Source organism: Crotalus tigris, unplaced genomic scaffold (assembly GCF_016545835.1).
Source record: "Crotalus tigris isolate CLP2741 ecotype Arizona unplaced genomic scaffold, ASM1654583v1 scf7180000024364.846960, whole genome shotgun sequence".
NCBI classification, from domain to species: Eukaryota; Metazoa; Chordata; class Lepidosauria; order Squamata; family Viperidae; genus Crotalus; species Crotalus tigris.
The window spans coordinates 289,917-301,587 of record NW_024100532.1 but is presented as its reverse complement, the minus strand read 5'-3'; the positions used below and the strand labels follow the sequence as shown (position 1 = coordinate 301,587).

General features: G+C 39.2%; 1 protein-coding gene and 1 long non-coding RNA gene across 5 annotated transcripts in view; one reads left to right on the top strand and one right to left on the bottom strand.

Annotated features, from left to right (window-relative positions):
- Nucleotides 1-552: 552 nt before the first annotated feature.
- LOC120301009 lies at nucleotides 553-5,034 on the bottom strand. The gene is made up of 3 exons (XR_005554803.1): nucleotides 4,805-5,034; nucleotides 4,526-4,697; nucleotides 553-2,805 (listed from the first exon to the last, which is right to left on the bottom strand). It is a non-coding gene; the product is annotated as an uncharacterized LOC120301009 (long non-coding RNA).
- Nucleotides 5,035-5,247: 213 nt separating this feature from the next.
- WNK4 (WNK lysine deficient protein kinase 4) overlaps nucleotides 5,248-11,671 on the top strand; it is a 48,509-nt gene continuing 42,085 nt past the window's right edge. For all 4 annotated transcript variants that reach the window (XM_039327652.1, XM_039327650.1, XM_039327649.1 and 1 more), the window contains exon 1: nucleotides 5,248-5,924. In XM_039327652.1, the coding sequence (XP_039183586.1) occupies nucleotides 5,391-5,924 (534 nt within the window). In that variant the 5' untranslated portion in view covers nucleotides 5,248-5,390. The remainder of the gene's footprint in view (nucleotides 5,925-11,671) is intronic.

Here is an 11,671-nt window from a genome sequence, read left to right as displayed (position 1 = left end):
CAATAAGCATTATAATGTAATAGAATTACCAGTAATTAAATTCATTTCTGTTATAGCAGATAAAGGTATATTTGTTTTAGGCTATCTACTGAAGAAAGTTCAGGAAGTTTTGGAAAGCCGAACACTAACACAAAAATTTTGGATCACACCAGATTTGTTTTTAGAGTGTAAAAGCAGCCATTTTTAATGCTACCTGATTAAAGAAAGGTCCCATTTGTTCTGTTATTACTTCACATAAAATTTTCTATGGCTGAAGTTAGAACTGAGAGCAAATAAAAGCAAACAAGGTATTGATTTATTATCAGATAACTTGATGTCATCCTCTTAAAAGTCAGTGATTTATTCTGGATTTAATCAATCAAAACTTGTTTTCAATACAAAGATTTAGTCCATAAAATCGATCATAAAGATTAGTTCCCCTGAGCATTTGCAGAATATATGTGTGTGTGTGTGTGTGTGTGTGTGTGTATGTGAGTATATATATATATATATATATATATATATATATATATATATATATATATATGCTAAACAAGAGTGGGCCTCATAAGATTAGGAAGCGGGCTTCTACAGTTGTAACTTTCCTGAAACTTTGGTTGCTGGCATGTGCTTTTTTTTTTTTTTTAATCATCAGCTGGGTTCTGTATGCTTCAGGGCCCATTACCAAAGTGCCATGAACCATGTCCCTTCCCTTGACAGGGAATATTTGGTGAATTAGAACAGATCAGGCCATTCAACTCCATGCCTCCCTAATTCTTCCTTTCTCTTATCGTGAAAGGGAAACAATTTAACCTTAGGGAACTGAAAATTAATCCCAGCCACAGTTGCTATTTTGGGTAAATACAGTTTAGTGAATTAAACAAACTAATAAGAGTTTTCATGATAAAGTCTCTTGTTGTTGTCCCTCATGCCAAAAGACTCACTCTCCAGATCAGACATTCTTAGGGATTAGTTCAGACTACTTGTCTGCTTACTGGGAGCCAGTAATAACCATCGATCACAAGTGAAGCTGGCCAACACCTGGAACTGGATGCTTTGGGCAATAAACAGCACCTGCCCCCACAGCCCATTTGATGCTCTTAAGCCGCCAGTTGCAACTGAACTGGGCACCTTTGTGTACATTTGAGTTATATATGTGCGTCATTCCTTCCCATAAAGTTTGATTCGAGTAAGTTAAAATAACATTGGATAACAGAGGTTGATATAATTTGGTTTGTTTGCCTCAGCATAAGGAAGCCCAATGACTGGCTGCTGCTGCTAAGGACATGAAAACATCAATAAAAATGGATTTGGAAATCATGGTTTGGTAAGTCCAGAATTAAGTGAAATTTGCTCTCAGAAAGTTATGACTAAATAATTCAATGAAAATAAAATCATTCCCTTACTTTCACTGTCACTCTGCTGCATCAATTTGGGTAGTTTGGGTAATTTACCCATCCCTGTAAAGAATGGAAGGTAAACTTCATCATTTTATTCATGTGTGCACATGTACATACACACAGCACCCTTGTTCTACGTTCACTTTCTCCCTCTAGCCAGACAGGAGGAGGTTAAGAATAATTGCTCCTGCTTTCTCCTGCAAGAAAAGAGGGACTTCATCCAGGGAGAGGAAGCAACCATTTCCCAGCATCTCTAGCACAAACTGCCTTTGGGAGAAATGGGGAAGACACAGGAAGGGACCTCCATAGTTTCGCTATATTTCAACTTTATGAATTAGACTACTTAGATAAAATAAATCCAAAGGGATAATATTGGATATTAACCTGGGTTAAAAACAATAAACCCCAGCTGATGATAGCTATGTCTCATTAGAATCCATGTGTCATAATGCTAGAAGAGTGTGTGTGTGTGGCATGCATGCGTGCAAGCATGTGCGTGTGTGCCTTCAAGTCAGCTTTTGACTACTTGGACAAATCCCTGCAATTGTCTTGGTTGGAGGTTTTTCAGCAATGGTTTGCTATTGCTTCCTTCCTAGGACTGAGAGGGAGGGATTGGCTCAAAGTCACTCAGCTGGCTCTGTGCCCAAGGTGAGATTAAAATTCATAGTCTCCCAATTTCTAGCCTGTGCACCAAAATGTTACAAGACTGGGGAGAGGCAAAATAAATTCCTGCTCAGTCATAAATATTAGTTGGTGAGCTAGGCAAGCTTCTTGGCCTAATTAGCCTTACACTTGTAGATAAAACCAGAAAAAGAAGAACATACAGTTTCTTAAGATCTTGAAGAAAATATCTAAATGAAATGAATGAATTGGGCATTTCTCAAATGTGTGTAAGTTTCAAATATTAACATCAAGCTGCATTCTGAGTTCTTGTTCTTCTACCAGATATTGGTAGCTGGGCATTGCTTTCCTTCAGACTTTTTTCCTCCTCTTTATTTTTTCATACTTTCAGTGAAGTCTGACTCTGAAAAGAACTGTGATGTTATCCTAACTAGAATTATTTTATTCTAGTAAAACATAACTTTAAACAGGATTTGAATAAGCCACAATAACTGGCTTTACATATTATGCTAACCTACAAATTTTGGTTTACAAGCCACAATGGTTACATTCACATACTGTCTAATGCAAACCAACCACATTATGGTTTAGTGGAACATGTGAACTCATGATTAATATAACAAGCCAATATCTCCATATTCTGCAACTAAAGAAAGCATAACAAGAGTTGGCAAGCAGATAACAGAGCAGAAAAGCTTTCATTTGTATTATTGAAAAGAAGATAATCCATGAACAAGATGACTACCTTCTCTAAGAATATCATTAAGATAGACTTGCTTGTTTTTCATTTCTTCACCTTTGCAATCTAAAAAATAAAAGATAACCCATCAAAATCTCATGAAAAACAACAGTGTAATTAATTTGCATTACCAGTCCAACAATCCTGTATTTATATTAATTCATTCCATGAACATTTAGTAGTGGTGACAGCAAGAATTTTTTTTAATTAAAAGGACAAAGAGTTTACCATCCAGGCAGAAAAAGATTCCTCTAATGGCTAGCTTTTAGCATATTTGTTCTTGTTTTGCTTCATAAAGAATCTCCTGATCTGCTGTTTCAATGAATGTTTTTAGTTTTATGAAAAAAAATGCTCTTCCTCATATTTTTTCCTATGCTATCCAGTCATACTTATATCTATATTCTCACTTGTTAACCTATTTCACTTTTTTTGTGTTCTTCTCTCCTGCCAAATCTCCAAAGCATCCCTCTGCCCTCGTAAAGCTTGGCCTGTTCCCAGAACAAAGTAGGCTGTTATATGATCATGTCCTCTTATGCTCCTAATTTAATCAAGGTCACGTGTAGTCACATAGTTAAGCACAAAATGGGGTCTGAGCATATGGCTCCATTAAAGTGACCCTTCACACAGTTGAGGATTCTCTGAATGACTGTGCTTGCTTTTAAAGTAAATCATAGGTTCAGGCCTTTGAAAAGCCACAGGGTAGGGGGGAAGAGACTATGTTCCCAATCCAGGCTGATGTCAACTCTCATTTGCAACAATGGTATAGTTCTCTTTCTACTAATAGCAGGGGTGGTTTAATATCTCCTTACCTCTGCTAGTCTGAAAGCGTTTTTTTTTAAAGTTGCCAATTGTCTTTTTTTTTTTTTTACAAAATATTCAGTTTTCAGTCTTAAGTAAAACAAGGAAGTAAATGTCAAAAAACACTGTGCCCCAAAGAGAAAGAAGTATTTCACAGATAAGCAGATAAGGCTAGGGTGGAGGAGGAAAATACACCTGCAAGGACAAGGTGATCCTCCTACAAAAAAATTAATAATGGTGAGTTGCAACCAATATACTACAAATATAACCTGAATGTAAAAATAAGAATCACTAAAACAGTTATATATAACTAAGGAAATACTAATTATAAAAGATAATGTACTGATCTTAAAACATTTACTGAACACATTATCCATTGAGCATCACACCACTAAAAATGCCATTTTCAAATGCTTGGAAGGATTAACAAGACAAAGCATTTCTTTGAAAAATATATGATAGTTACAGCAATCTCAGGGAGAAGGGAGGGCTTATGGGTTGCAATGGGTTCTTTGGTCTTCTGCCTTCAGTTTTCTCTGATGCCACATAGACAATTTATGAAATTAGTTCATCTAAGTGTAATGTAGGATATATTGCCAGAATAGACTTTTCATCATTAAGAGTTTCAGTGGGAACTACGTTAATAGGGGATTTCCATTACATTGTAGGCCAGAAAGAAGTACAACCACTCTTTATACACTTTTTGCATCCTGCATCCCCATTCATATATGTCAGGATAAAGCTTCTGGGATGGCTCTTGGTGCAGGAAACGTAAGCCACAGAGTTACATACAATAAACACACTAAAAATCAGCGGGCCTACAAGTTTCAATTCTGAGTTAAGAAGTCTACTATCCTACTATTCTAGTATAAGATTCCTACCTAAAGACATTATGCCAAAATGTCATAAAAAAAATTGGTACAACCTTGAGCAAACTGTTACAATTCAGTTTCAGCTTTCATTTGTTGAGGAATAGTGTCTGACTCACATTCATGGATGAAAAATAACTGCATATCATGGTAGTCATTCCTAAAAGGAAGCTTTAGGCTGGGAAGCTCCGTCCCATCACTCTCTGGGACAGCAGGGGTTGTAGGTGCCTTTGCATATATTTTTTACAGTTGATATCAGTGGCAATGAAAATAGATTGATAAACTCCGATCCTGTTTTAAAAAGCAAACATTTTGAGTCATTCAAGTTTATGTCGTCTCATCAAAAAGTCAAGGCATAATAGAGAATACAGAAATCTGCTCTGCCCACAAACTTTTACCTTGTCAACTGCCATAAAACTAGAAAAACATGAAGGCAATGATGATCACAATACAATTGGCCTCCACTGACGCACTTGGGATTTTAAGAGCCTTTTTCATTGAAAGGCGTTTTACCCAAAGCAAAAGTAACACATTTTGCATTTCTCCTACCCACTAAAAAGAGCAGGAGTAGGAGCAGCAGCAGCAGCAGCAGCAGGAGCAGCAGCAGCAGCAGGATATCCCGTTGCTGTGCTCTTGCTACTCTCGAACACACGAGTTACTGAGCGTAAAGAAGGCTCTTGGAAGGGTAGCGTTTCCAGCCCTCTGGGGTGGGCGTGTCGTGTCGGTGCAATGCACTGTGGCTGCCTTGGGGGGAAAAGAGGTAGGAGGCGAGCAGAACAGGTTAGTTAAAATAGGGGAGGAGAAAACCGCGCGGCCGCCCTACCAGGCCTGGAGTGGGCGGTGCCGCCGCCGAGCGCACGTAGCGGCTGCCTGGCCGCCGGCTTAGTAGTAAGCCATCGCACTCCGATATAGCGTCTTCTCTTGTCTGGCTGTTTGATGCTAATGTTGCGGGCATCAAACTAGGGCCCCGTTGCCGGAGCGCTCATGCCTCAGCCCGAAAGGATGGACCCGACTAGCTGCGGCAGGGATGAAGATGCTGGCCAGGTGGAGGGTGCTCGGACTCTCGGAGTCTCAGGTCGCCGCGCATCAGTCTACAAGATCAGTCGTCGGAGTTCGTCCGAGCTTGGATTAAGGAGCTACGATAACGAAGACGGTGCCTGCGCTGTAGCCGCAACTCCCGACCCCGTGGATTTGGAGGTGATGGGGACGCCCGCTGTAGCTTCAGAGAGTTCTCGGTCTCGAAGTCTCCACGTTGCTTCAGCCACGGGATTTGCGGGCAGCGAGAGTCCTCCGGAGGCCGTCTCGTCACGCCCTCTGCTCTCTTCCACGGAAAGCCGCCAAGATCGCGAACACTGGGAACAAGAGGAGAACGAAGAGGCTGAGACCCGGGCCGTGGCCACGTCTCCGGACGGTCGTTTTCTCAAGTTTGACATCGAGATTGGCCGCGGCTCCTTCAAGACTGTTTACAAAGGGTTAGACACGGAGACCACTGTCGAAGTGGCTTGGTGCGAGCTGCAGGTTGGTAAAGTGGGCGTCCCACGGTCCGCGCGGTAAAGTGAGCGTTCCTCGTTTTCTGACGAGCAGGGCTCCTGAGGACCTGGAATAAATTCAAGACAAAGCTCAAAATGCGACAGGCTGAGCCCCCTGGAAATGTATTCATTTGCGACAGAGCAGTTTGGTTTGGGAATATGATAGTTTGGGCACGTGGAGAATATTTCAGATTGGGACAACAGTGAAGAGAGATGAAGGGAGCATGAAATGGGAGGAAGGTTATGCCAAATCCTTTTTTCTTAGTTTTTAATTCCATTTTCTTGTTTTTTTTTAGCTCCATTGTGCTAAAAATGATTCAAATGACAGTCATTTTACTGGATTGTCATTTGATCAAAGTTTGAAGCATTTACATCCTTGTTTTCTTCATAAACTATTTGCACATCATGTGTTTGAGTACTGCACATACATTTTCCTGTCATTTCTAAGTCTTGTGTTTCTGGTTTCTCAATTTATATTGTAACTAGGTTTTTTACCAGTTTGGAGGCAGCTTCATTCATATTTATCCTGTTTTCAAGGAAAAGGGGCATTGAAAATATAGTTGTACTAAGAAGTAGTGAAAAATGAATCTTTAAGCCAATCTAGAAAACTTTAAACCAAGCCTGAGTCAAAATGAAATACTTTTAGAAAGTTAGCAAAGCTGCCTCTGACAAGTTATCTTCTAGAAGAGTGTTTGGAGAATTAGGGAAGATGATCAATGTGGGAAACAGAAAACTTTCTAAAACAAAAATAGGATAAATATGAGAGCTAGTTTTAACTGAGCCAAGAAGAGGCAATGAAGGAGTGTCTGTGGTACTGCCTTGAAGACAATTAATAGGTGGGCCTCCCTTTGCCTAGATTTGAGTAAGGAAGAAAGACCAACTTCATATCTCAAACCCATTGGTTGAACTTTGTTATATATCACTGAAAAACTACTACTATAGTTACTACTGCATTATTTTTGTGATTGTCTCAGCCATTGTTGCTGAATTGTGGATGTCTTAAAATAATCTAAGACTATTTTACATGTATCATTTATTTGTTCAGTCGTTCATTTTTATAAAGTTATTTCTCCCAAAGGAACCCTGTAATGCAATAGAAAAAAGAAACAATACAGTTGCCAATTCTAAAGGTTAACTAAGATATATAAAATAAAATAACTTTTTTTGTTTAGAAAAACTTATTGGAACAATTATTATCCTACAAATGCTAATGCAAAAAATTTAGAGATATAGTTGGTATAGGTGATGTTTTAATTCTAATTGTAATTAGTTGACCTTTAAACATAATTACTTCAAAGGATGTTTTAAACAACAACTCCCAGAATTCCTACACTCTGGTGATGCTGGATTTGATGGAAGTTGTAATCCAAACAACCTGGAGAACATTATGTAATATATATCTAAAAAAAGAAAAAATAAGATGAGCTCTTTTTGCCTACTTTTCCTCCAGATATGAGGAACAGGCAGAGCAGTGGCATAGTCAGAATTAATAGGACTCACAACATGTGTCTAGTTGGAGAAATGTTTACTTGGAAGTTTAATTTGAAGACTTCTTTCTTCAATCTCAAGTTCAAGATTTATTTTTCAGCAATGAGGGAATGATCTTCTGTCTGGACTCTTGCAGTCATATTTTTTAGAACTTAGCTCTGGTATCCATCCAGGTTCCAAGATTGATGTCTGACACAAACTGATCTTTCTTTGAGTATGACTTCCAGTAACTCCTGCAGAATCAATTGAAGTAAAAGTATATATTGACAAAATTGCCTTCTCCCATGGATTAAAAGATGCAATTGTCCCTGTTTTTTCATCCCATCAAGACTAGTTTCTAGTCTCCAGGGCATAGCATGATAGGGTCAGAGAAAGTGCTAGGCTGGCAGCTATTTTCTTTCCTTTGTTGCCAGAGGGATTAATTCATCAGAGTTCAATGTGACTTGTTGGCAAGTCATGTGCCATAAAGGTATGGAAGCAAACATATTCCCATAAGTATCTGGAAATAAATGTTTATGTGTGCATTTATGATTGAGACATATATGAGCTTGTTTTATGTATTCTAAGAATAGTAAAAGGAATCCTTCAGGTTTTAGAAAAATAGTTAGGAGAAATATGATAAAAATGTTTTTCTGAGAGTGGATAGTAGTGGAAAGTCTTAGAAATAGAAAAGGCCAAAGTACTTTTCCAGGCATTATACCAGCTCTCTAAAGGACTTTGTCTAATTTTTGTTACCTTAGTTTAAAACAACAATTTGCTTGATTAAGTGTTCATGGAAAGCTTCTGTAGTTCAGAACTATATAAACAGTATAAGTAGTATAAACAGATTTTTTAAAAAACATAATTTAAAAACATAATTTTGATGTCCTATTTATGAAGCCTAGTATAGGAGTTCAACTAAATGTTTTCTAAAGTCAGATAATTATTTAAAACAGATATAGCCACTAATTTGTGTAGTAAACTCTAACAGCAATTCCCAATTAAGTTTACTACAACTTCCATCATCTACAGCTGGCAGTAGTTATGCTAAATGGCAGCAGCTGTAGTCCATCAAGTCTAGACAGCAACCAGGATAAGAAAGATTGATGTAGCTAATTGGATAACTGCAACTAAAGAAAAACAACTACGAATGTGAAATTCTGCCTTGATTTCTCTCTTTTTCCCTTCTGCTGCTTTCTGACTTCTTAGAAAACATTCCTCCAGCCCCAGAAATTCTTGCTTGCCCAATTCTTGGCAAGCATCACTACTACTACTACTACTACTACTACTACTACTACTACTACTACTACTACTACTATTTTCTTCTTTCTTTTTCTTTTTCCTTCTTTTTCTCCTCTTCCTCTTCCTTCTCCTCCTCCTTCACCACCACCTCCACCTCCTCCCCAAAAAAGCTGTAATATTTATTTGCACATTTCTTTTCTCATTGTGCCTTGAAGGAGGTTAAATATCTGTCAGCATTTTATTCCCCAAAAGTTTAGCCAATGGGCAACAAGGAGTATTAATGTTTTGATAATGTGAACTAGAATCCCTAAAAATAGTTCTTGGCGTAAGGACCCTTTATCAGCATTCTCCACTTTTAAGTTTTTGGGAAATTATTGTATCCAGGAATTTTATTTCAGCATTCAATCCTGAACTCCATTATTGTGGAATCAGATATGGAATATCAGAGAGAATGATCTCTGCTGTACACTCAGGTAGAGAAAGAAGGAAATTATATCCAGTGGACCAAAGTTTAAATGAATGAATCTGTCCTAATGCATAGCTGGCATGGTGAGATATTAATTCTTTTTTGGATGAAGACCTTAGGGTTCATAAATTATTTGCCTGAGGACAAGAAGAGGATATATCAGAATGAAACATGTAGTTATACAAAACATTAACATGACTAGTCCTATGGTATTGTGTCACTGGATTCTGTACTGAATACTAACTGGCATTTCTTTGATCTCAGTAGGGATCCATATTTGATCCTAATCCATGCTGAAGAAATATTTGCCCACTTTCCTTAGAAGAAGGCAAGGGTCATCATGGACAAATGAGTTCTAATTATTGCAGATATAACTATCATATATAGACCATGACCATCTCCCCTTGAAAGGCATTTTCCAGTTATCCCCACTTTACCTGTTCTGAAGAAAGAAATGTATATTTTGCAGAAGGAGGAGATAAATCTAGTTCCAGTCTCAGACATTTCTTCTTTTAGTACTTTACTGCTGCTGCTGAATGAAGTTTGCTGTAATTCAAAATCTCAACATTTTAGTTTTGCTTATGTAGTAATTTCTCCTAAGAGTCCTAAGTGGATTTTTTGTCCACAATCTCCTAAGTCTACAAAGAAGATTGGTTTGAGTACATGAACAAAGGATGCTTATTTTCACAACTCCATAAGGGAGTGTCATGCAAACACACAAACACACACATGTATTTTTTTATTCACCAAGTACATGGCAATAATTGCTTCTGTTTTTGGAATTATATGTTTCCTTTTATGCATGATTGGTTGATCATAGCTCCCTCTAAAAGCAGACCTTTGCATTATTTCAGTACAACTCTTCGACAATTCAGCCTTTGTGCAAATTTTATCAAATCTCATATCACATCAACCAGCAGTGTCCAATTTATTAGAGCAATGATGGATTTCAGACATGTTATAGCAAATGTGCTTGCAGCTATTGTTGAAGCAATTTTTGGTTGTCGTTTCCGTGAAAATGTTAAAAGTTTCTTGAATCCTAAGACAGCTACTACAACATGCTTATTAAAACATAGATTATTTGAGGATTCACTTCAGTATTTTCCCCATATAACATGGCAGCTCAACCATACTATATACACCTCCTATTATTATTATCCCTGTCTTTTTATAAAGATAAGATTTAACCCAATGTTACCTTGCTCTATAACAGCGGTTCTCAACCTGTGGGTCGCGACCCCATTTGGGGCCGAACAACCATTTCACGGGGGTCGCCAAACAAGGCTGTCTGCCATTTCCCCCCCCCCCATTTTCCCCCTTTTCTTTAGCTGTGCTACTCCCTCTTATTCTATTGGCTTTTGAAAGCCAATAGAATAGACTCTATTCAAGAGACTCTATTCTATTGGCATTTGAAAGCCAATAGAATCTATTGGCTTTCAAAAGCCAATAGAATAGACTCTCTTGAACAGAGTCTTAATTCTGTTGGCTTTCAAAAGCCAATAGGAATTGTCCAGGCTGTCTCTGCCCTGCTGAGACCGCCAAAAGCCCCAGTCTGCAAACGGTGCTGCAAGGAAAGCTTCCCTCCCTGCTGAGCAACTACTAAAAGTAAGTAAAAGAGGACCAGGGGTGGGAGGTGGGAGGCCGGCGAGTGCAGGGAGGGTTTCTGGCATGCATGGGGCCCAGCGGGTGCCTTACCTACCTGGGCTGGGCCAGCTGGTAGCCCAGCCAGTTGTCGCCCTGCGCCGTCGCTGCCGCTTGCCATGGCTGCCCAGGAGCGCCTGGGCCTGCCTGCCGCCGCCCCAAATGGGTGGCTGCGAAGGTAAGGCTAGCAAGGCAGCGGCGGGCGCAGGGAGGGTTTCTGGCGCGTGTGGGGCCCGGCGGGTGCCTTACTGCCTGGGCTGGACCAGCTGGTGGCCCAGCCGGTGGTCACCCTATGCTGTCGCTGCCCCTTGCCAGCTAGGCCTCAGACAGCGCAGGGGGTGGCACCACGCATGCGCGGCGCTCCCGGGCAGGGAAAGTCCTCGACTTACGACCGGTTGGGTAGTCCTCGACTTATGACCGGTTGGGGGTCGCGGCATTAAAAAGGTTGAGAACCACTGCTCTATAATCTTGTTTTCTAAATTCTTTTTAGTATCTTTTTAAATCAAGTCCTTCTGGTTCAACATGACTAAGGTTGGTTATTATTTATTACAATCTGTTGTATATGAGACTGCATTTGAAAATCAACCAGAAGTTACCTTTGGTATTGAATGCAGCAGTCTGAATTGCTGAGAGCTATTTATTAACTACCAAGAGCATATTATATCAATGGTCTTTGGTTGCCAATAAATTTATCTGTGTGGTTCTAAATGCTGATTTTGATCTATAAAGCATATAAAACTTGGTAGCAAGTAGACTATTTTCTCCAAACAGAACCAATTCATCTAGTTCCTGGTAATCTAATTTTTAAGGAAATCAAGGGCATCAAGGCAAGGAGATTGTACTTTTCAGTTGTAGTACCAACAGCATGGAAAAACTTTCCTGTGAATTGTTTGCTTGTTTGTTTGTTTGTCAAACGTAGG